Source organism: Myripristis murdjan, chromosome 13 (genome assembly GCF_902150065.1).
Source record: "Myripristis murdjan chromosome 13, fMyrMur1.1, whole genome shotgun sequence".
NCBI lineage: Eukaryota > Metazoa > Chordata > Actinopteri > Holocentriformes > Holocentridae > Myripristis > Myripristis murdjan.
This window is the reverse complement of record NC_043992.1, coordinates 20,497,559-20,524,224: the sequence shown is the minus strand read 5'-3', so window position 1 is coordinate 20,524,224 and position 26,666 is coordinate 20,497,559. Positions and strand designations below refer to the sequence as shown.

Below are 26,666 nucleotides of genomic sequence, written 5' to 3'. Positions count from 1 at the left end.
GATGTGGGAGGTGTTGAAGATGACAGTAGGATATATAATTATACAGCAGGTTTTGTGTCAGATATATACAGAAAATGAGATAAACACACACATGCACACTCACATGTGCATGCAAGCACACACATACACCGAACAGCCAGTGGGATACAAGTATGTGTGATTTGTCTGCTTGTGTGTTTGTGTGTTTTTGTGTTAGCAGCATGACTCATAGGATAATTGCAGGGATGGAGCCTGGCATTAGAGATCGTTTCACACCAGGGATGGGAAGTGCATACACACACACAGATGCACACACGCACACACACACACACACACACACGCACACACACACACGCACACACACACACACACACACACACACAAACCTCACCTCTCTTCCAGCTGTTGGAGGTATTTTCTCAGCTCGTCTAAGTTTTTATTGGCCTTTTGAAGTACGTCACTCAGAACTTTCTCCCTCTCCTCAGCCCTCCTCTCCACGTCCTCTCTCTCCTCCCTTGCTCTCTCAGACGCTGTTTGCTCGAGCTCTCTCCTAAGTTGTCTCTCTTTCTTTGCGCTCATTTTCTCAAACTCTGCCTCCATCTCTCTCCTTGTTCTCTCATCCTTTTGTTCAAACTCCTCTCTCAGAGCTCTCTCCATCTCTCCATTCCTCTTGTCTTGCTCCTCTCTCATGCGTTTCTCTTTTGCTTCGGCTTGTCTTTGCACCTCCAGGTGGACCCCTCTCTCCCATTCCAGCCTGCCCAGCTCCAGTGTCTCTCGCTGGGCCTTCTCTTGCTGGGCGGCCTGTCTCAGCTCCTGGAGCTCAGCCTCAACCTCGGCCAGTCTGGTCTGGAGCTGGTGGAACTCGTGGAAGATGAGGTAGCTGATGCCGCAGTAACGACACACCGTCTCAGTCTGCTCCATCTGAGGGAAAAACACAGATGGCTCACTGAGAATGATAATTCTAATAATTAGATGCATTACAACATTAACTTGATTAACATCTGGGTGTTCTTCAGAATTGAATAATACTCTCCATACGACAGATACATATTTAGCAACAGGCAGTAGAGCTGCATCCAATGATTATGTTCACTGTCAATTTATCTATCGATCATTTTTTAGATTAACTGACCAATGATTTATTCTAAGTCTTAAGTGTAAAACTAGGTGGCGCTACCGAGCCCATTTTTGGACTTAGGGGGTCTGTCTGTCCATTTTATCAAATTTTTCACCAGACCTGGCCTGCATGCCGAATTTGGTGAGTTTTGGAGCATGTTTAGGGGGTCAAATTAAGGCTCAAAGTGGCGTAATAATAATAAGAAAAAGAAAAAGAAAAAAAAACACTACAATAACAATAGGGCTTCGCACTGTTCCAGTGCTCGGGCCCTAAAAATGACAAATACTCAGAGCCTAAGGGACTGCTTCAAGTTATTTCCTCAGTCCGAGCTATGGAGGGAAAGAGAGTGAGAGAGAGAGAGAGAGAAAGAGAGAGAGAGAGAGAGAGAGAGAGAGAGAGAGAGAGAGAGAGAGAGAGAGAGAAAAAAATCTTAGGGATCTTAGTGAGGTACTGAAATCAGCCAAAAATGACATTTGGTTATCAAAGTTGCAGTTGCTTAATTTCCTGTTGATGGACAAATCGATTACTCAGCTAATTGTTTTGGCAGTAATAGATGTATTATGTGGGTATTTAGAAGTATTTTGAATTTCTTGTTGACAAATTAATTTAAAATGTTTCAATGTAGTGCTAAAATTATCCTTTGATCTTTGTCAGGGAATCTAGCATTTGGTTTTGTGGTGTATACTGTACAATGGATCCTTACAAATGGCACTAGCCAAAGCTGTACGTGAAAACATTTAGATTGACAACTCTGCGCTCTATTATCCCTCCAAATCTTCTGTTTGAAACACTTCAGTGTCGGCAACATCTATCAACATTTCAAATCAGAGGAACACGCTCACTCTAATCCTTCCTTCAGATGTTGTTTTTACCGCTATCTCTGCAACAAAACAAAAAAAAAATCCCTGGTTCATCTCTCCCTTTATCTCTCTCTCTCTCTCTCTCTCTCTCGTTGTCGATGTATTCTGTGTTGTCACTTCTCGCAGGCTTCTGAGGGATACAATCACATCCTCAGAGCTTTCATCTTTGTGATTGTATGTGGCAGACAGACAGCTGATATTTGGATGGCATGCTGACAGCTCCCGTGTCAGCGAGGCAGAGGCAGCCTTGTAAGCTAGATGAGAGAGACTTGTAAACAAGGTGAGAGACACTTGTAAACAAAGCTGAGACGCACGGGAAGACATCACCGCAACAGGAAATGGAACAGAATAGATCATCTAGGTTTTGTGAGTGGGCCCATCCAGTTAAACAGTGAAAAAAAGAGGGGAAAAGAAAAAAAAAAAAGAAAGAGAGAAACGGAGCAACAAGACATAGACTAGATTAGATACGAGTCAAGGCAAGGGGATTTACTGCATCAATTTACATGTGTTAGATATGTTTTCAATAGCTCTGTTTCCATTCTGGCTCATTTTTAAAATATTAGTAAGTAAAGTAAATTAGGTACATTTACATCAATGTCCTGACTGTAGAACTGATAACAAACAGTTTTGAATTGTCTTAATTTATATGAAAAATCAGTTTCCATTTCTGGTCATTATATTTCTGCATTTAACATGTACTAAGCAAAACACTTGAATGGAGTTCCAGCCACTGAGAGAAAGCCAGATTGATTTTCAAATTGTGTTTGAAAGATTCTGTCAGTCACTGTGTTGTCTCATGTGCTTATCCATCTGCAACTACAAATGGGTCAGAACAAAAGCTAATAGCTCACATTTGACTCAGGCTCATAACAAAACAACAGGCAGGTTGAATGACAGACAGGCGGAGGAGTACAAAGGAAGGACAGCCAACTCGAAAGCCTGTTTTTATTGAAAGCGATCGAAATGGGTCACATTTTATGATCAGCAACAATGACATCACCACCCTGTCCCTCTAACTCTTGCTCCCCATTCCTTTGGAAAAAAAAAAAAAAAGATTCTGAACAAGCGGCAGGTAGACGAGACACGCAGACAAAAGTCAGACAGCCCAGCTTGACACCCTTTCCCCGACAAATGACTGACAGGCGTCACATTTACAAAGATTAAGCCTCCCTCTTTCGGTCTCACTCTCTCTCCCACGGCCTCACATAGCTTTTCTCTCTCTGTTCCCACCTATCGCTGCATGGGCCTCGTTGCAGAGTGTTAGCATCTTGTCACGTCAGGTCAAGATGCAGATTATCTCTGTCTCATGTCTGTGGGACAGCAGGAGTCTGTCTTCTGCTGGCCATGAGAGAGAGAGAGAGAGAGAGAGAGAGAGAGAGAGAGAGAGAGAGAGAGAGAGAGAGAGAGAGACAGACAGACAGACAGACAGACAGACAGACAGACAGACAGACAGAGAGAAAGAGAGAGTGTGGGCGGACAAAAAACTTCAAGACCTGACAGTGTATTATGTTATGAGGCCACAGAGTATACTCTGGAGAATATGGGTTATTTGTTTCTAATATGTGTGTGTGTGTGTGTGTGTGTGTGTGTGTGTGTGTGTGTGTGTGTGTGTGTGTGTGTGTGTGCGTGTGTGTGTGAGCAATATTTGGAACAGGGGCTCAGGGGGGGTTTGTTACTGTGCAGATGTCCTTGTGTTTCCTGAAGGCTTAGATACAGCAAAGAAGTAGATTTGTGTGTATCTATGTTTATTTTAATGTGATTTGCCCAAAAAAAGCTTATGCATGCAAATTGTGTGTGTGCAGGTGTGTGTGTGTGTGTGTGTGTGTGTGTGTGTGTGTCAGACCATGGTTGAGGCATGACTTAGCCCTCGGGTCACTCCAGCATTGTGTGTTGTTTTGTGTTGCTTCCTTGTTGTCTGTCTCCGTGACAACATGGCACACGTACAGTGCCACACTAACACGTACGCACATAAACACACATGCTGTCTCGCACTCATACACACTCACGTACACACTGCACACACAAGGGCGGATGAAGACACAGATCAACGCTGAGACACAGACGCATACACACACACACGCAGACAAACACACATTAACACACACACACATACACAGATGCAAGCACAAACATGCATACAGACACAAACAAAGTCAGACACAGACAGACATACAAAGCCAACTTTTTCTCATGTAAGCATCTGCAGACAGAGAGGAAACTCACCAACTTCACACTCTGGTACATACACATGCTCTCTCTCTCTCTCACACACACACACACACTCACATACACACATGTACTCCCTTGGGGTAGAATGTCTGCCACCAGTGAGTTGTGTGCTCCCGTGACTGAGTTCGGCCCCGCAGGGAGACCCCTTGCCCTCGGCACTGACACATTCACTTAGCACTCAAACCGCAAACTAACCCTCCGTGTCCACACACGCACACGCACACAAGCTCACACACTTCCAAAAAAAAAAAAAACAGACCTTACAGGAGGAGAGAGGAGAAAGATGGAGTGAGTGAAACAAGGAGCTCATAGAAGCAAATCGAGGAAAAAGAGAGAGATGGAGAGAGTAGAAAATGTCTTGCTGTCCTTTGGCTACTGGCAAATCAAATGTCAAGAGCCAACTGATCCTGCCTGTCCCTCTCTAAACACTAAAGGTCTTTGTCCTCCATAGTTCACACTCCTTCTTTTTGCATGACTCTTATCGCTTTTTCATTCCATGTTTTCATTTACTGAAATGGCATAACTGATAAGAAGAAAGTGTTACCAAGCATCCATTACAGAAAAGCAAAATCTGACATAATTTTGTTGACTATTGACATTGATGCAGCCCATTTTCGCTGTCATCTCTGTATTTTCAGTTGCTAGACTTAAGAGAAAAGATACTAGCTTGGTTAAATCCAAAACCACATACACAATGCATACACTGACAAAGCTGAAAATTACTTGTAAACAGAAAAAACATTTAAACATTTTTCATTCAAAACTGAACTGACAGACATGGAAAGCTCACAGATCCCTTGTTACTGTACCGTAAGTGGAAAGACAAAATGAAGATTTTGTCATATGTGTTGCCTAGACACACACCCTTACTATGGACAAAGTTAGCATTTCCATCATTTGATGTGTAGTATCGAACATAAAATGTGAATGGTATTTGCAAGAAATGCAAAAAATAAACTACACTGTGCTACACAGAGGCTTATTTGCCAGTATATCTCATGCCTATTCTCATTTTCCACTGGGATTTTGCACACACAAATGGCAGAGATGCTAGTCAATGGCATATAAAATCACTTAAAGTGACAACTTAGATTTAAATTGTACAACAATGGCATTGGAATGTCATAGTATGTGTGTCTCTATTTCTATTCATCCCTATTTTCCTATTTCTCCCTTCTTCATTTACCTGTAGAAGACAAAAACATCCTCTTGATACTATGGAAAAGCTCCTGTGTGTGTGACAGGTTTTACACCCAACAGGTACAGGCGTGCTGTGTGTGTGTAGAGGTCTAACAGTTGTGACTTGGACCCCCTCCACACCCCATGTTATCGCCGCCCCTGTGGTCCATCAATTAAACATTGAGCTATTACCTCTCGCCTGATGTGAAACATTTAGGAGGGGTGGAGCAGCACACAGGCTGCAGGTGGGGCAACAGGGCAGCGGTGGGTGGGGGTTTTCTGTGGGAGGCTGGTATATCATCAGGATGAGGAACATAATTAATTTACCTCAAGCCTTTTACACTCCCAGTCTGCGTGTGTGTGTGTGTGTGTGTGTCTGTCTGTCTGTGTGTGTGTGTGAACGCATGTGCATGCAAGCGTCTGCAGTCATTGTCTCATACACTGTGGGCGGTGATGGAGCATTTTGCAGACAAAGCCCCTAAAAAGCGATCTCATTTTCCCAGTTCTACAGCTTCTCTTCTCCTCCTCCTCCATTCTCTCTATTGCTCCCTCCCCCTCTTCCGTTTTTTGCCATCTTCTTCTTCCTTAATTCTCTTACTCTCCTCCCTCCTCCTCCTCCGTCTCTTCCAACTGTCATTTCCCTCTTGTCTCCTCCTTCTCTTCCTTCTCCTCTCCCTCCTCTGCCTCCTCCTCCTTGGCTGCAATACAGCTGCCGTGACCCGTCTGGCTCATCAAAACACCAGAAGTGGGTCACTGTCACGAAAATGCCCCCCTCTGTTATACACACATACATACACACACACACACACACACACACACACACACACACAGAAGACTACACCCACCCCCACACACACATACATACACACACCCAAACTCATATTCCGTGACTGCACAGTAGCAACCCAAGAAGTGACCACAGCCACGCAGCCATGGAGGCATGCACACTGTAAAGTAAACACATATAGTTCCGTAGGGAACCTGCACATAAATGCACATGCACATGCACAGAAACACACTGTCACTTGAACCTTGGTTAATTTTAATCACAGTAAGAGTAACAGAATCTAACACAGCTTTGCATTAAGACAAAATTTGGTCATTATATCTAGCCTACTCACTATCATGTGGCTTTAAACACTGGAGAGCTTTGAATGTCAGTATAACTCCAAGCTAGATGGTGCAGCTTCATTTCAGCACAAAGCATCTGCAGTAATTAGAGGCCATTTGTTTAGATGATAAATTCCAGTTTGCTCTAATCTCTTTCCATATGAACTTTGCTGTATTATATGTGCACCAGTTTCCACAGTAGAAGTAGAAAGCTGGTACATATTTAGCCCAGTTACCACATCTGTAACTAACATGTACATGAAATTTATGTGTCCTGTTGACCAAGATAATGACCAAATAATGTTTGGACTCGGCTTACAAAAATGGTGAAATAAGGATAAAACACATATCCTGGGGTCTACATCGTTCTCAACATTGGCCTAACTCACTCATAAATTACATTCTTATTCCATGGTTGTTGTTTTTGTGTGTATATGTGTGTGTGTGTGTAAAAGGTCCTCACTTAAATCAACTTTTGGAAATTTTGCATATTTTACCTTTCAGCTGAGGAGGAACAATTAATAGGCTATCATGTTTGTCTCACACAGCATGTTTGCTGGATCAATTCAATATGCATTTAAAGGTTTTTATTAAAGGAGACATAGTGTAAACCAGTAGGGACGGTCTGCAGGCTACACAGAGAGCAGGGCACGTGGCTTCATTTGTTTACACACAGGATCTTCCAAAATAGACACAGGCTGTGAACACATTCTTTTACATAATCCCTTACACTTGAAAAAACTGAATAACCTGGGGTAATTTTGGAAAGGAACGACAGCTTGAAAAAAAAAAAAAATACAACCAACACTCACAAGCATAGTCACATACACATAGAAACACACAGAAATGAGTGGCAAGCTGAAATATATTTGGAGATGCTGTAGAGGGGTGCAAGGCACTTACTGGGGCTTTTAGGTGCCTGGAGGATTAAAGGGATTAGGATTAGGTTTAATCAAGTGATATGATGATGGGCGGCGGATTTAGAAAGAGGAAAAAACAAAGGCAAGGGAGCACATCCGGCTGCCTCGCGCCATACCTGAACCCTGCCTAAGTCTCGCTCTTTCCCTATCGCCCACTCCATAACTCAATCTATTGAATGCTTTCTCTTCTCCTTTCTATCTGCTTAGCTGGTACTCTGTCGCCCCTCCTCTCTCTATCTGTGAAATCACAGACACAACAGATCACACAATCATTTACTATGAGTAGTTAAGGGACTTATCGATGTTTTTTTTTTGTTTTTTTTGTTTTTTTTACCCTAATTTCCCTAAATTGTTTTCTTTTTTAGGCTGTGACAGTGCATTAAAAGAGAGTTGTGTGTGCGTATGTGTGTGTGTGATGCAGTGCGTGTGTGTGTGTGTGTCACTGAAAACTCATGTCCAGCTGTGCTCTTGTCTTTGCGTGTCAAAATGAAATTGTGTTTTTTGTGGGCTTATGTCACTTCTTGTGTTTGCTTTGTTTTTTATGTGTGTATGTGAATCTGTGTGTGTGAATGAATATGCCTGGACACATGCATACGAAGTTGCCTCTGTGTGTGTGTGTGTGTGTGTGTGATCGAGGCAGCGCTTCGTGACTATGTCTTTGTTGATTTTCGCGACGATAAAGACCCCCCATGGTGCTCAATGTAGCGAGAGCCAGCACCGAGATTCCACTCATCTGGACCCTGTGGCGCAACACACATCACATGACAACTGTGAGTGTGTCTGTGTATGTGCACAAGTGTGTGGTTATGTGTGTGCGTGCGTAAAGGTGAATGCAAGCTGCTTGACTTGACTGCAAGGGTGTTCCATGTGTATAAGAATGCTTTTTAGCATGGTGTGTGTGTATATAAGGGTGTGAGTGTGTATTTGGGTGTGTGTGAAGGGAGGGGGGTAGTAGCAGTCGCAAGGGATAGAGAAATGTGTGTCTAGTGGAGAGGAGAGGAAGGAGGGGCAGAGAGATTCAGGGCATGCTGTACTGTAGGGTGGACGCATCAAAGTGTGAGAGAAGGACAGCGTCTGGGCTGGCATGTATGTGTGTGTGTGTATGTGTGTGTGAGTATGCAGACAAGGGCATGAGGGAAATGAGGGAATGCATACGCACAGACACACACATGCATATACAGACAGCGGAGGTGGCGATGATGAGCGGCTGTCACAGGGAACAAAGAGACGACAAAGTAGGCAGAATGAGCACAGTTGGGGTTTTGGGGCAGAGGAGGACGGCAGGGGGGCAGGGGTTAGGTGGGGGGCAAATGCTAATAGGTTTGAACAATAGGTGGGCAAGCCACAGTTGGGGCGGGGGGGAGGTGGGTTTGCCAGGTTTGGCAAGCATAGGAGGGGGTCTGAAATGGGTCACAAGGGGCACAATGCAAGAGCAGTGGGGTATAGGGAGTGGGTGGTCAGGCAAGGGGTAAACAGAGACAGGTGGGGGGCTATAATGGAGTGGGGGGACAATAAAGGGTTTGCATGTTTGTCGCATGACTGGCTGCCACCCCCCCATACCCACACACACACACACACACACACACACCCGCCACTTCTTCTCCTCTCTGTCTGCCCAGCCACCCTCCTTCTTGCTCGCTCCTTTGCGTGGAAGCAGGGAAAAGGGCAGCGGCAGGGAAAGAATCACCTATGGCTGCCTTGGCCGGCACATGGCCACACATCACATCACATCCAAACACAGGGCGAGGTACAAGACGGCACGGCACGGTACGGCACACACACACACAAGCCAACATGCAAACACACACATACACACTGCAACAAAAACAAGCAACTAGCCTGAGAAGCAGAAAGAGGACTGGCTGAACTGTCCATCTTGTTCTGCTGTGCTTGAGTGTCTGTGTGTGTGAGAGAGAGAGAGAGAGAGAGAGAGAAAGAGAGAAAGAGAGAGAGTCAGCCAGTCTGTCTTTCTGTATTGTCTTTAAGTTATCTGAGCCTCTCTCCAGAATTGACTGGCCACTGCGTGCACTGCAGAGAAGTAGCTTTTCCATAAACTTAATCTGCAGTGCTGCAAAGTCAAACCTCATTTAACCTCCTACAGCAAAGGAGAAACAGGCTGCAGAATTAAACATTTGCACTAGTGATATGCAGGTCAGCCCTCAGTTCAGCTGAATCCAAACACAACCGCTCGACATGGTGGTAATTTTGATAAAAATAAAACCCAAATCTGCATGCAGAGGGATAAAGTATGGGGAGAAATTAGCTAATATAGCAAAGACTATTCTTATGTGTGGTAGTTTATATTCTTATTCTAACCTTCTCAGCCCACAACCTGCAAGTAAGTTTTGCACTGCAAAAACTCAAAATCTTACCAAGATTATTTGTCTTATTTCAAGTCAAAAATGTCTTATTTCTAGTCAAAATATCTCATTACACTTAAAATAAGACATGATCACCTCAGAAATAACTTGTTTTTAGACAATTTTCACTTGTTTCAAGTGAAAATTCACTTGTTTGCTTGTTTCATTGGCAAAATTTGCCAGTGGAAAAAGTGAAAAATTCACTTGAAATAAGTGAAAATTAGCTAGAAACAAGAAACAAATTTTGCCAATGAAACAAGCAAATTTTCACTTGAAACAAGACACAATTGTCTAAAAACAAGTTACTTCTGAGGTGATCATGTCTTATTTTAAGTGTAATGAGATATTTTGTCTAGAAATAAGACATTTTTGACTTGAAATGAGACAAATAATCTTGGTAAGATTTTGGGTTTTTGCAGTGTGCTGACCTATAACCATCTATAGGTATAACTATAACCTATAACCTCAGATGGACAGTTAACCTGCAAGACCTGTGGTCAATCCATGCATCATTTAATATGCACATAAATTAGTATCCATGTGTATTAGGTTGTGGATATCTGCCCTGTAAAATTTAGAAATTATGTTTGGGTCCGGGTCAGGTTCATTCACATTAGTGGTATTTTAGTAATAATAAATAAAATGATGGACCTACTGTCCGTTTTGGGCAACTTCCTGTATAGTTCTGGAGTTTACATGATGACTATGAAGGCCACTATTTCAGGTGGTAAATGCAACCTAGCGATGGAGGACAAGCAAAATCTCAGGCTCGGGTCAGGTTTTGACACGCAAAAATAAAAATGCCTGTCAGGTTTGGGTCCGTCTCGGTTGCTATACTCCTGTTTCAGGTCTGGTTTGGACAAAAATATGTGGCCTGGTCCAGTCTAATGTGAATCTGCAAAAAAAATTGGAAATTATTGGTGTAGCCAAGGGTATGTAAACAATTTGTTGGCCAAATCTGATAGTTTACCTTCGTGTCTGTCTGTTCAAACTACTACATGCATGCATAGTCACTGAGAGAAGTACCCATTTTCAAACATTTTTGGGGTTGGCTGAGCTAGAACTGAATTAAACATCTACTTGGCTTTTATTACAGTCCTAACAAAATGTTTAGCTGTTTCTAACTAGTTCAGCAATAGCAGCCTGCACCACAATCTGCTCTGTCACTGGATATTTTATGTACAATAGCACTGTATGGTAATCATGTAATGGCAATATACAAGCTAGTTTTGCTGTTTAGAAGTGATACATTGAAATTTTTTCTTTACAATTTGGCCTTCTATCCAGATAAAAATGTTTTGCTCTCTGAAAAAGCAACTTTTTGAAAACAGTCTACAGAGTTTTTGACATGTGGACAGAATGGAGAATGATGAAAACTTGATAACTCTAATGTCACCATCACTTTTCTTTTTTCCACATGCACATGGAGCAAACAACAAACAAGTCTTCCAACCCTCACAACATGTGGTTTTAAGGGTTGGAAGTCTTGTTGTAGCAGAAACACTTAGCAAGAGCTCTGTCTCGCCATCTCTCCATATGAACAACTCATCTTGTTTTTTGTCATCTGACTAAATTTTCTGCACAGTTTTGGACATTATTACAACATTTTCAGTATTAAAAATATGTTTATATGATCATTTGCCCTCAATGTCAACCCAAACACACTTTTTCTCCCTCTATTTTTCCAGGTCCAGATTGAAAACAAAGACTGACCTCAGACATAAGAGGTGAAGGGAGAGGTGTTAATCAGAGTTAGCAGGCAACACATGTGCTTCCGTTACCCCTACACACATGGCACGGCACAGCAATAACAACACAACAATAACATCAGCAGTACACAGGAGCGCTGGCTTGACTGTGTCTGTGTGCATTTTTGTGTGTATTCTGTTTTTGTGTCCATCAGTCCAATTTTTCAGTAGACCCGCACCTGCTCGAAAACAAGCTCATCTTTGTGTTCCTCACTTTTGGGTTGAACCAGATGACACTAGATGACGGGGGGGCAAAGAAAAGCAACCTCAGTTAACTTTCTCAAGTAAGAGAGTACAAGTGCCACTGCCTGTGGTACTGAACTTTCAGGCACTATTGATTATAGTGCTTCTATAATCAGAGGATTATTAACTAGAACAATTCCCAGATTTAAGTTATGAGTGGGTGCTAAAATGTGTGTAGTGTGCAAAGTCAGCATGCAAGACAATCTTCTTGATTCATCAGGCTTCACTGGTTTTGCAAACACTATCAATTATTGCACACAATAAAAGCTTCAGAATCAGGCCAAAGAGTAGATGCCAGTAGGAAGTCAGGTAAACAAATATATCTGCTGAAAAAATACAGTAGCCTTAACTAAGGTGTCTGTCTGCCTGTATTACATGAAATTTAACCTATCGACTCCTGCTGTTCTGCAGCCACAGCCGAGCCAGTTTGCTCTTAAGTGTAAACAGGTAAGGCTGCACAAGATACCCTGGTTTGAAGCAAGTCATGTTCAAGACAGACAAACCAATGCATTTTATGTTGCAGGGTGGATACTGCACTACCTTGGATATCTCTGGTAACTTAGAGTAGCAATGAGGTAGCCAAGCCAGATAACTGCAGGACTTATTTTGCAATCAACTGTTGCAAATCCCCTTTTAGCTGTAGCTACCCTCCCTCAACCTTCCTTGTCTAGTTCTACTTCAGATTCCCTACAGTTCCCAGAATGGCATCTGTCAACATGCAGAACAGTTGGATAGACTTGTTGTGCTCAGCTGTTGGTTTTACATATTGGTGAAATAGACCAATAATCATAGTGACGGCAATGTGATGGCAATAGTAATGACAGAAGTTGGCATTAATCATTATTTTTTAAAAAGTTGAAAAGTTTTCTGTGTATCTGTTTTTTTCTGCTATCAAATTCCATTCATTTGTAGCTGCACAGCTACTCTCATTATGGCTTTATGCATTTGGCCAGTTATCGCACAAATAAGGAAAATGCACCTTCAAAATGGAGCCACTAATGTGAGGTATATTGCCAGTAGTCCATTTTTAATGTTTAAGTGTTTTAGGGAGAATTCCTCATGCAGGGACTGGGTTTGTGAACACTTTTTTAATGTGAATCTTTCAAAAACAACTGCCAACAGTGGCTGGCACGGCAACTGCTTTATAAAAGCAACAGCGACCTTGTAATGACCCGTGGATTATCATGCAATATTGTCACTTTGTATTACCAGGGCCCAGACAACACCCGTGACAATATTGCACGATAATCCCCCCGCTGTCTCTCAGTCATTACTGCAGATCAGCATTCACCTGATGAAACCTCTCTCTCCTTCTCTCTCTCTCAGCCCCCAGATTTAAAAAAAAAAAAAAAAACAGACTGCAAAAAAGGCAGAAGACGTGAGGGCAGAGCAGAAAAACAGCCAGAGAGAAGGAGAAAGGAGGGAGAGGATGAGGAGAGGGGAGGAGGAGGAATGGGGCAAGTCTAAGATACACTGATTAGAGTGAACAGACAACACATGTGCTACCATTATCCAGCGACCTCCTGAGGTCTTATGGAGGGGAAGGATGAGGAAAAAAGGGAGGGGGTGAGTCTGGTTTTAAACTATCCATTATTCAGGGAGAGGAAGGGAATGAGAAAAAAAAGTGAGACTGAGACAAAGAATGAAGGGAAGAAGAGAGAGGTGTGCTGTAGCTGTAGCTCACTGGGACATCTGGCTTGTCTCTCCTCTCCTCTCTCCTCCCCTCTTTTCCTGTGGAAGACTTTGCCACGCTCACATTAAAAATGGATGGATGGAGGAGGGAGGGAGAAGGAGAGCAAGAGGGGTTGAGAGCCCTCGGATGGACAGTCAATAGACGGAGGCACGGAAAGACAGAAAGGGGACGACCTCGGATTACACCTTTACGTGCTAACAGGAGGACAGACAGACAGAGAGAAAGAGAGAAAGGGGGACACAGGGAGAAAACAGAAGGAGAGATCTGAGAAGAGGGGGGGGGGGGGGTGTTCTCCAGTGAACAAACTAGTCTGCAGTGTTTCAGCAGTGTTACTTTTACACCAACTGACTCTCCTGTGAGGTGTCCCAGACAACAGAGCACACAGCAGACTGTAGATGTGTACAGATCTCAGTTTTCTGTGTACTTCTGCCACAGTGCTGCTTTATTGTCAGTTTTATTATTGCAATGATTGTTTTAGCAGTCTTTACAGCCATTTATTCTCCCGTTCCACTCCATGTATAGATTATAAAATGAATCCAAATCGATCATCATGTTATGCTCTGTTGGAGTGGTGCGCTCTCAGTGATGAAAACAAAAGTGAAGCTCGAAATAAATTCAAGTTTAGATTTCTTTAAAGGGGCTTTCAGGCTTACAAGTTTAGAACAAACAAAACAGGATGAGACCCCCTGACTTAAAGGTACAGTGTGTAAGATTAAAGTTGAGAAGGAGAGGTGAAAGGGATACAATTTTCATAAACATGCTTTTTTTTTGCATGTGAAAACAAGAAATGAATAGTCATACTATTTTCATAAATTTTGTTTTTAATCTACACAAGCGTGGGTCCGCTTTTATGGAGGCTGCCATCTTGCTTTGCCATTTTTCTACAGTGGCTCAGACAGGACAGGAAGTCAAACCAAAGTACACTTTGTGATGAATATGTGTTTTTCTTGCAGGTGGCTGAAGTGAGTTGTGTTCATGGCAGATCATCACTGTACTGAGACAAGGGCAAGTGAGTGTGAAACATTGTCAAAGAACGAAAAACAGCCTGCCATTGGGTGACCATTTCAGCTGACATCTCCTCCCCTTCCAGTATCTGAATGTTAACATTTTCAAATTTCCGATTTGACGATTGTGATTGGCCAGAATGTTTTTTTTCCCCCCTAGAGCAGATAGAGGATTAAGCCAGACTATTCTTGAGCACTGGAATAGGGCTAACTACATAGGTCTGGCTATGTGAGACTAGGCAACAGCAGAAAACAAGAATGAATATCAGCGTAGCTTTCATTTGATCGAAATCACGGACAGAGTGACACAGAAGCTGTGTGTTTTCTCCTAGACATGTAATGAGTCATAATAATTAGTTTTTGTTTGTAGTTGTTGTTGTGTATGACTATTATTTAGTGGCACATAATGGGGGAGATGAAATATTACAAAGACTGCATGTTATATCATGGATAGCTGCTGGAAATGAGAAGTTGTTGAAGGGTTTTTGTTTCTTTGATGTAAAATTCTTACTGTGTTCAGACCCAACATGAAGCAAGCTTTTCACATGGCGCAGTTACATGTAAAGTCACCGGGCGACACAAATTACACAGAAAAAAAAAACAAAACAAAACAAAGCAAAAAAAAAAAAAAAAAACTCTAACAGCTTCAAAAGTTTCATTTTACATGTTAACATTACATTTTACATGAAATAGGTAGACAGGTGTCCAATAGGTGCTGACCCATTGGGCAAATCTCCAAAAGCAATACTGCACAATTACAAAAGAAAACACACCAGCAGAACAAAAGCGGCAGGTGCCCTCAACTGAGGCAGCACAGGACGATGTCTACTGGAAACTTAGTCCAGTCATTTTATGAAAAAACCTAGGACAAATTGCAAGAGAAGAAAACTCAACTGATTTTGTATCCTCAGTTTGTCCTGAGTGAGGGAAAAAAAGTCCCAAGAAATCCCATTGGTGGAAAGTTTTGAAAATCACCTATTTATGACCACATATTACCAAAAACACTGTTTTTAACACACGGGAAAGGGGTTCCAAATTTTACTTTCAGATATCACTATAAAAATTCACAAGTTGATTACACACTCAAAGACAAGAAAAAAAGTCAATTACAAGTTCTTTGAATTACTCTGTTTACACATGCATATCACACATTATCTGATTTGATATGCTCTAATAAGGAATATAAGGAATAAATGCCAGAAGAGACATTTAAACAGTGGATTAAAAGGTTACTATATATATAGTAACCTTTTAATTCACTGTTATATAGTAACCTTTTAATTCAAGGTTACTATATATATAATAACCTTTTAATTCACTGTTTAAATGTCTCTTCTGGCATTTATTCCTTATATTCCTTATTAGCGGAAATCAAATCAGATAATGTGTGATATGCATGTGTAAACAGAATAATTCAAAGAACTTGTAATAGACTTTTTTTCTTGTCTTTATGTGTGTAATCAACTTGTGAATTTTTATAGTGATATCTGAAAGGAAAATTTTGAACCCTTTCCCCTGTGTGTTAAAAACAGTGTTTTTTGGTAATATGTGGTCATAAATAGGTGATTTTCAAAACTTTCCACCAATAGGATTTCTTGGGACTTTTTTCCCCTCATTCAGGACAAACTGAGGATACAAAATCAGTTGAGTTTGCTTCTCTTGCAATTTGTCCTAGGTTTACCCCAATTTTGGCCTAAAATTACTGGACTAACTGTGTCACTATAAGTAAGGGCAATTAAATGCCCTGGGAAAGACTATGTAAAGAAAGGATGAGAATATGACAGAATATGATTAGTATTCACACACACACACACAGCTTGACCTCCTCACACAGCTTTACCTTTAATCTACACTTCTCAGCCAGTGAGCCAGGCAGCACTACAGGCCCTAGGGTGACTGCTGTGTGAGCTGTCTGCAAGACCCAGACAAAGAGAGAGAGGAAGAGAGACAGAAAGAGAGAGAGCGAGAGAGAGAGGGGGAGAGAAAGAGAGAGGGAGAGTGAGAGAGAGAGGGAGAGTGAGAGAGAGAGTGAGAGGGAGAAAGAGAGAGAGAGGGAGAGAGAGAGAGAGAGACAGACAGACAGAAAGAAAAGGGGGGGGGGCGTCATGCAGCAGTGACACTGGAGTTAGTATGGCAGCCCCAGGCTGTAACACACTATAATGTGAATGTGCTGGCTAACTAAACTGAGCTTGTCCTCAATTATAAATGAACCTAGAGTCAGACAGGTAGTGCATACATGCCATTGCGTGCAGAGGTCGGCGGGTGGTGTGTATGTGTGTGTGTCTACTGGAGGGGGGGTTAACAAGGTCCCTTTTTAAGTGGCAGTGTTTTGTCTATAATGTCCTGTTATGTTTAGGGGGGGTAAATGTGTCTGGTGGAGAAAAAGGGAAAAAAAAAATAACAAGCACTCAGTGGAGAGCAGACCTCTGCCAAGCTCGCAGCTGGAAGTTACATTACATTATGTTTATTCTGCTATCCCAGCAATTTCTATGATTTTTTTGTAAATACTATCCATATTATCATGCTTCCTGCAGATTTTTTTCTTTACAGTAAATAGTTGGGATTTTGCATGACTTCCTGTTTAGACTGGAAATAGGAAGCAGGGGCAGCATGGCTCAGGAGGTAGGACAGCCATCTGGTAATCACAGGGTTCCTGGTTCGATCTCCAGAGAGTGTGTCAAAGTGTCCTTGAGCAAGACACTGATGGAAGCCTCTGCCATCAGTATGTGAATGGCGGCTTTGAGTGGTTGGTAAACTAGAAAAGCGCATAGAAATGCAGTCCATTTACCATTTAGTGAGTGTATGGTCTAGTAATTAGGGTTAGTTAGTTAGTATGAGTATCAAATGCCATCTAGTTGTCTTAACTAAAGAGGGATTGAGTGGAACTTACATTTATTCATAACTTCATTTAAAGATATAAATAAATGCTTTGACAACAATAGAAAATAACTAGGTCCTTTTTTTTACCTTGACTCACAACTTCTTCCCACTGGACTTCATGATGTCATGTAAATTTAGTTGCATTTGGGAACTATTTTTGCAGAACTATTTTGTGAAGCCCCCTTGAGGCCAATTGGCCTGAAAAGTTCTTCAGTTCTTTACTGGCCCATGACCAACCTTATTCCCAAGTTTTGTGCAAAACTGTCCGCTACTTTAATCCTGTTGATGGACAAATGGACAGATGGCCAAATAACCTCCTGCCACAGATTTCACCTCCTTGGCAGAGATTTAAAATAATAATAATAATAATAATTGGTGGCAGTCTGAGACTAACTGCCACAAGCAACCAAGAGGAAGAGATCTAGGCTAGATTTTGTCCTTGTGTAATTGTGTGTGTGTGTGTGTGTGTGTGTGTGTGTGTGTATCTGAGTGTGCAGAGGGGAAAAATGTCTTTATTTTTGATCTTGCTGGTATTGTTCATTGATTCACTGTCTCACTGACAAAAAAGAAATCACTGCAAATCTGTCACTTATCTCTTTTCCACACACACCAAAACACTCCCTTTATTGTCCTTCTTTCTCTCTCTGTAATTATGTCTAGAGTGAACATCTACCCTCGCTGTCTTGTAACACTGTGCCTCTGAGCTCCTCTCAGACTGTAGTATTATCTCTCCCTCTCTCTGTTGCTGTTCTTTTTCTCTGACTCTCTTCCTTCAGTACCCCCCCCCACCCCCACCCCCCGGTGCCTTTCAGGTGAACGTCTTGTCCTCTAACATTGTGTGTCTGTGCTCCTCTCAGACAGTGACACTTGAGAGGTGAATAGGGGGTATCAGCTCCTCGTGGAGAACAAGAGGTGCTCGGTTCGTGTGTGAAAAGTCTGCAGCGAGTCTGCTCAAAACTCTAGCTGACACCCACCGAAAAACAACAGATCCCTCAACCACATTCTGAACTAGAACACTGTGCTTGGAAGAAAAGAAAAAAAAGAAAAAAAACAGGACTGATCTTCAAAGCTGAAGTGTCACTTTGACAACTTGGCGAAAAATCTTGAAAAGTGAGGGGAAAAAGGAGACTTTGGTGAACTTGTTAGGGCCGCATTAGGCTTAGGGTTAGAGAAATGCCTTGGTGTTAGCAGGTTTGAATCCCCAGTCCTGCAGGGAGAGGGGGTGAGTAATGCTGTCCACTCCCTCAATAGTTACTGCTGAGGTGCCCTTGCAAAAGCACAGTGTGCAACAGTAAGAGACAGTGATGCACTGCGACTGCATTAATGTGAATCAGGGTGATGCTGAAAAGGAGCATCCATGCTCAGCAAAATCCATCCCGGGATTTAAAAAAGTCAAAGAAAAAAAATATACAATCATCTAAATTCCTTGACAAATACTAGTATGTTGGCAAAAGGCTGTCCATTTGCATTCTGTAATGCTGAGGAGGGAATGATTAGATTGGATTCACAGAGACAGACAAAATAAGCTCCTTAGACAGGGTTACCGACAACCTCACCCAAACAGTGTTAAGTCACTGGCACGCAATGGAAAAATGTATGGCTTTATTTGCTGATTTAAATGCAAATGCTGATTGTTGGCATTAAGTAATATTTCAGATATTGTTTTAAAGACAGCAGACATAATATTATAGTAACTCAATATCAATGTCACACTTGATGGGATGGATACAGCAGTTCCGAACAAGCAATCGAAATATTATCAAAATTCGTTCCAGTTGATGAAAAGTACAGTAGAAACCAAACAGCATTGATCCTGTGCCATACTCTGCCAAACCATACCCAGGTCCTGCACAGGCACCATTCAGTACTGCAACAAAAAAAGATACTAGGTACTTTCACATTCATCTCTACAGGCAGTGATTTGGAAGTAACTGTACAAGGTGCAGCACTAGTTGAACAGAAATGAAGCTTTCAGACAAGCTTGGTAATGTTAGTGTTGTTTTAATGTAGGTAAATGAAAAGCCTGGTGCTTGTATCACTGCTTGAATAAGCCACCCCCCTGGCAATAGCTGCTATAAACAGGATAGAGGGCTGTCAGCAGGCAGCCAGCAACCACAGCGAGCACCACTGCCCATGACGCTCCTGGTCTAAATCCAGCATTAGGGCCTCCAAACCACCTAACTTGCATATATTAGGAACGTGAGAGGAAACCCACACAAAGAGGAAACCAACATGAAGATGTAAACGTCACACAGAAAGGGCTGGGGCTGGAAAAAGGGCTGCGGCTGGGGATGGGGCCACCTTGCTGCGAGGTGGCAGTACTAACCGCTGAGCCACTGTGCCTCCCTGTGACTTATTTAATGCTTTTAATTTAATGTTTGGAAAAAGGTATTAGGTAAGAAAACTTGCAAGTTTTCTGCCCCATCCTATTTATTTTCTGTGATTTGAAATGACTGTGTTCAACAGGCATCTTCAGCGTGTGTATCCGTGCATGTAACTGCACATTGTGTGTACAAGGTACATATCCATAATAAAAAGACACAGTTGTCTCAAAGATTAAAAATTCTTCACCTCTTCATGAAATCTGCATGTATCTAATATATTTTGTACATTCAGCTAACGTACAATATGCACACAGTCTGCATGCAAGATTTCCTCAAGTGTGCGTCTGTGTGTGTGGGAGGTATGATGTGTGTGTCTAACCACAGTGCTCTCCCTCTCAGCAGCCCACCATTAAACCCCGGTGCCAGCCCTCTCCCAGCACACCAGGATTAACAGCACTTAAATGGGCCTGTTAGTACACCACCTCCTCTTCGCCTCCCACGCCAACTAACGCACATGGCACTGCCCACAGCTTTGAGCTCGCATCGCACACCGCCTCTGTTGTTTTTTGTTCGCCTCTCACCCCCCAGCCGCCTAAGCCTCCGCCAATAAATGGTGCTGAAGTGTTCTCCACAGGGGGCTAAGCCCAGAACATCCTCTATTTTACGGACTTATTGGAATCTGAGTGGATGACAGAGAGAGAGAGAGAGGGAGAGAGAGAGAGAGAGAGAGAGACAGAGAGAGAGAGAGAGAGGGAGAGGTAGGGAGAGAGAGAGGGAGGGGGAAGGGAGACACAGTCCCACAGAGCTAACCAATTGGGCTAGAGGCAAAATATCAGTCTCCGCTCCTCTTTTTTGTTCTTTATTTCTTTCTTGTTTATCATTATGCCCTTTGTGACAAATTACAGAAAAAGAACTGAAATGCTTGCACACATATAGTACAGAGAGATGGATGCCTGCCATAAAAATCCATTAATAAAATGGATTCCCATCAGTCAGTCGGCCTTTGCGCGGTAGGGTGGATGGATGGATGGATGGATGGATGGATGGACGGACAGATGGAGGCATGGATGGGTGAATGAAGGGTGGAGGGAGGGTGTGTGTGTGTGTGCGTGTGTTTGTGTGTGTGTGTGTGTGTGTGTGTGTGAGAGAGAGAGAGAGAGAGAGAGAGAGAGAGTGTATTTGGTGAGAGTCGGAGAGGGGGGCAATTTTGTCTCTATATGGGCATGGAATGGCAGTTCTCACATCCTACCAGGGGGTCTATTGTTCATAGCCATCTACTGGCCTCAATGAGAGCATCCGGAAATTACTAGATTGAAAAGGACAGAGGAACTGACAGATAGAGAGTGAAAGAGAAAGAGACAAAGAGTGAGAGAGGATGTGTCAATCTTGAGAAATAATTTTGCAATGCTGAGGCAAACGGGCCACAAATGGCAAATGCAACTAAGAATTCCTCTACATGCATTAGTTTTTTGTTTTTTTTTTTAAATCTAATTTTGATGCAGTGTCATAATATGATGATAATATGACAACATGCTTGTATTAGGGTTCCCACTGTATTTCTTATTTATATCCATTATGTTAGAGGTAATACGATACAACACACAGAGGATAGGTTTCTGTCAGCGACAAGAGATTAGCAGGGCATGCAGGGTATAATGGAGAGCAAGCCAGGAAACAGGAATCTTCATTAGAAATTAATGACAGTTGTGTGTCAAAAAAGACTTGTGAAAAACTGAAAATCATATCCCTCAGATAAACGTAAGGCATGCAGTTCCATGCTCCTCTCTGCTCAACCAGGAGGAGGGGAGACTGGGAAAGACAAGGATGTTTTTTTCCGCTTTCTCATTAGCAATCACACAGAAGTCTCACTTTTTACAAGCCAGCTGCACTGTTTGGAAAATACTGAGGTACCACTGCAGGACAGCTGATGGGTGATGACTTCTACAAAGGCTGCCATTGTAGGTAGGAATGTCACTAGCTTGGTTGGGTTTCATGCCGGCATGAGAAGCTGAAGACCTTTTAATGCTCTTAAGCACCAGACAGAGAACATTTTACCTCCATTCAGGACCTTGTGCACAGGGAAAATGCACTTCATACTCATTCATGAGGAAATTTACAAACTACTCTCCATTACCGTTTTGGTCGACATGTTTAACTTTTTTTTTTTTTTCTTTCAGCAGTAAGGACAATGATTTCTTGGGATGTTTCCTCAGTTGAATTTAAAGTTCACTTGAATCTGAATGTGTTTGGTAAATTTTATGAACTTAGGAATCATGAAACCCATTAAAAACACATGCTGGAATGTAAGTAAAAATGCATTTGCATCAACGAGAAGGTAAGTATTATCAATTTTTGGTAAGCAAAGGATTTCCTCTGTGGAAAAAAAAAAGTTTCTATACTGCACACATTGAGAGATTTTTTTCCTCTGCTAATTCTTATGCATACCATATGGGATATCATATGGTAATATCCAACTGCCACCTGACACTGTCAAGGATATATGCAACACACCATAGTTGCCACCATTAGTTCCTGTCTGCTTTATCTTGAAGCAGATGGCAGATTAGAGGAGAGGACATTGTCTCATTTCTTATTCAAACCATATAGATTACCACAGCATATGGGGACAGTGCAGGATGTGTCATTTTCAAAACATTTGAGGATTGTAAGAAGACACAGTTGCTATAACACATTTGTTGATAACAACATATGTTGTGTCAATAATATGGTTTGTTATGAACCTATGTTCTCTTGCGGTATAATCACATACTAAACACGTGGAGGTGGTAAAAGTAGCATGAGATTCCTTTGAGACAAGCATCTTACATAACATCACAGGCCTTATTTTAAAAAAAAAACTGTATATCCAAAATAACAGCAGGGTTTCTGCACAACATTGTGAGGAACATGATTTATGAATTACCGCCTACCTTTTGTATCTCATCAGGCAGTGGGTAGAGTGGAGGAGAGCGAAGAGCCATCTTCATTTCCTCCACCTCCTCCTCCTCCTTCTGCTCATTCTCTGTACACCTCTCTCTGTCTCCTGGAAACAATGAGACAGGCCAGCAGAATCAGCTATATTGGACATGGTATGCATTGGGAATCAATGTCAGCATTCACGCATAAATAAACAAAACCCACCACTCCTACACCTGTTCTGCATCGACTGTAACATCCTTCAGATCTGTTTGTTTGGATCTCTTCTAGCTACAGCCAAAGTAACTGCTATTCCTCGAGACACACAAGAAACAATAACAATATTTAAACTTTCCGATCCAAGGACAGTTCTGTGATTCGAGAGGGGAGTTCACAGTTCAGACATGTGTCCATGATGTGCTGCTTTTGGAGCTTGTAAAAAGAAACTTGTGCAAGCATGAGTCATGCTACGCCACAAATGAGAACCCATCCGAGACCTACCCCTTTTCCCCCAGTTAAAATATTTTTAACTCCATTTCCCAGTGTGCTGAGTGATAAAAACAAGCTCATTTCTCAGCACCGTGATAGACACACAAGACCAAAAACCTTTCAAGGAAAGCCACAGCAGGCTAGGGTGTCCTCATGGTTCGGGTGGCTGAGTCGTGCACCATGTAGCTTGTCACATGTCATCTCTTTCTCTGCCCCCTAATCTTTTCTATCTGTCTATCTTGTGTCTATCAAAAAAGACAAAAAAAATAATAATAATAACCTTACAAACAAGAAAGGCTCCTGGCAATTATGCAACAACGGAAAAATTCCCTGTACTGGGTCTTCCCTATACTGGAACTGAAATATAGTTAAGAAATATTACTTTCGGGTCTTAAACTTTTTCCTTTGACCACTTTGTTTTGGATTTTTTTTTTTTTTTTTTTTTTTTTTTTTGCACTGAGCTCTTGAAAGCTGAGTACAGTTATCTGCGAGGATTGCTGTGTGCTCTTATATATAACTTCCACATGCCAGTGTAAAATCAACCCCCTCCAACTACTTATGACTGTGCAAAAGCATTCCTGAAAAAAAGCTTGGCACTGCCTTGGCACACACACACATAAAAAAAACCTTACCCACTAAATTTTAAAAACCCACAGAGAAAAAAAAAAAAAACCCTGATATCCAAGCATTTATGAATTTGTCCCAGGATACTATATTCTGAACAGTTTCACCGAGGAAAATCGGCTACACTTTTCAGGATGTAAGTGCATGGTACTATTAAAATGATGAATAGTACTTAGCCTCTGAGGTTACCGTAAGGCCAAATCCCTTAGCGTGACGTCCACCATATTAAACCCATTTATACACTCCATTCAATAGATTAATCATTCAAGCTTATGGCATTAATCGTATAGACTTTAGATTATGGCATTTTCCACAAACAAAGCTCGAGTAGCTCCTTCTCTGGATGTTGTCGTGAACAAAGATGAGCTGACGATTTAACTGTCACAAATGTGCTCTAGTTTCAAAAACATCAAGTAGGACAACGCTTCGTGTAAAGCTTTTTGTGTTGGCACAGGCCACGGAAAGTCCCACCATTCCCTGCTGTGTAATAGCGGCTACCAAGTCGCAGTCACTGATGTGGCCATGCATGCAGAAGGTCGTGTGAGGAGAACAGTAATGCAAGCCTCGTTGATTGTGTGTGAGTCCGCCTGATTGCCTGTCAGACTGTCAGTCAAATCCCTGTGTGCAGCTGCATGCCAGACTTTACATGCCCTCACCGACCATCAGAGCAGAATAGAGTGAAAAGACACGTAGGAAAGGGTGCTTTATAACTGCACAAGGATTTGGCCATACATAAAGATGATACAATGGCACTCATGCAACGCACACTCCCATGCATACAATCTAAGAAGTCATGCAAAGACATACAGGCCTGATACACACATTCAAACCAAAAACGTCAATGTCGTATGTAAAGTCCCATTCTCTCTGTTTCACACCCACACACCAATGCACACAAACCCATCCCAATCAAAGAGCAGGCTTCATGCTCACACACCCTAATAGTCCACTTACCCCCTACTGTCTAGGCTCGGTGCTTAAAACTCAGAGGAGATCCTCAGTAGGTCGCTTACACAACACAAATAAATTAGTAACGTCCTATGAAAGCGTTAAGCAGGACTATGCTTTTAGATGGACTCAAAATATAAACGTCTGCTTTTGCATGACAACTATTCCCCTGTGACATTATGCCCATTTTAGACTTGATTGAACTATTAATCTGTCTAATGTGAGAGAGGCAAGCTGTTCATAAACTCATTTATTCTGCATGGATGCATGCCTGAGTCATGAGAGGAGCATACATGAACATAGAGACTCACTTGTGTAAGAGCTAGACATGACCAAAAAACAAGCAAAATGTGATTGGATACTAGGGACCAGTGACATCCATGGATTACAAGATGCACTGAACCAGGCATGACTTCAAGAGAAAGATAACAGTGCTGTGAAACCTTTAAGTGAACCGAATGATAATGATATACTTGTTCCACTGATCTTTACTGATTGACCTAATTCTCTTTCCTCTTAACCTCCCCACCCCCTACCCTACCCCCACCACCCCTCCAGGAAGGTCAGAGGTCCTATGGGACAATATGCCGGGACCTGGTTGGGATTCAGGGCATGTTCAGAGAGTTTGGCAGCATAAATGACCTCTTTAACCATCAGGCTGCCCTTCTGCCCAAACTGACATGTGTTCCTAATGCCAAGAGCTGACAGAGTTCCATGAAAATATACCAGCGCAGTTCAGAGATTAATGGTGATTACTGCTGCTCAGAAAATTAATTATATGAATTCACTGAAACACTGTAAACAGATACACTGGCCAGTGTGTTTGTAATATACTGATATAAAGGGAAAAAACTATGGTTATCCTATGGTATTTTTCTAAGAAGGAGAGTGTACAAATATTTCAGCAAGAATATAAAATCATCCATAAATTTTATAGGAATAATTCAAACTGTAGTAACGTCAATTGATAGTAGGCTATCACAAAGTAGGCCTATAAGGTCATTGAATACCACAGTTCCTACTGAAATACACTGAGTTTTTGATTAAACCTCCTGCAGTCATGATGAGAATCCCTTATACTAAACTATTTATTAGATAAAGTGTGATTAAAATAAACACCCGCACTCTCGCCCCCTGCACTCCAGCAATCTTAACTAAAATGTAGCTAGATAAACAAATCAGTGCACTCTTCCTCACCAAACTTATGACGTTAACCGTTTTGTTTCGACATGTAGTATCGTCCTGTCGACAGAAAAAACCTTTACCTACCCATGTTGGACAGTCTAGACCGGCATGAAGGTCAAAAGTATATCAGAAAAATGCTCGAAAATGTGTTTGGACTTTTCTCTGATTTACTTAGCATGGAAGCTACAACAGGTAGAGCCAAGCGGTGCCCGTTGCCATGGCTACCACGCACCATAAGCGTAGCGAGCAAGGTGGCGGCCGTTAAGTTAGACAGTCATACCGGAAGTCTTGTTTAAATACTATCAAAATAAAAGCCTAAATCTAAGAAAGCTCAATAAATCAGACCTGTGTACCAAAAGCACTCTGCATACTAATACTAAACAATAATAGTTACAATATAGTCATTTTGATACAATACTAACTCACCTGGCTTTGGTGTCATTTGACCTAAATGTGGACATGGTACATATGGACAAAAAAAAAAAAAAAAGCCGGGCTTATGTTTAGTAATGATGAATTTTTCATTTACTGTTGCCCCATGATTAGCTCCTCCCGTAGCTGCACACTACAAATACTGATCTAACTGTGAATTTACAGTAATAATCTTAACTATATTGCATTTTCACACTTTCACAGTGTGAACTACAAACTTTAAGCCCGGCTAGAACCAGTATGTAGTATGATTTTGGGACACAGTGCTAGTCTTTCTTTTCACCTGGGTATATCGTACGCCTACTTCTTAAAAACGCTGCACCATGTGGCAATATGTAAGGTCTTTATTTGGAAAGTTTGTTCCAACCAAAAAGAAGCAGTATGTAACAGCTAGAGATAGCCAATAGTTGCGGAAGTTGTTATTCA

General features: G+C 41.9%; 1 protein-coding gene across 1 annotated transcript; it reads right to left on the bottom strand.

The window, feature by feature from the left end:
* Positions 1–366: 366 nt before the first annotated feature.
* lekr1 (Leucine-, glutamate- and lysine-rich protein 1) lies at positions 367–25,991 on the bottom strand. The gene is made up of 3 exons (XM_030066363.1): positions 25,893–25,991; positions 22,577–22,689; positions 367–900 (listed from the first exon to the last, which is right to left on the bottom strand). Exons 1-3 carry the CDS (start codon positions 25,894–25,896, stop codon positions 367–369), a joined length of 651 nt encoding a protein of 216 aa, XP_029922223.1. The 5' UTR covers positions 25,897–25,991.
* Positions 25,992–26,666: the final 675 nt, after the last annotated feature.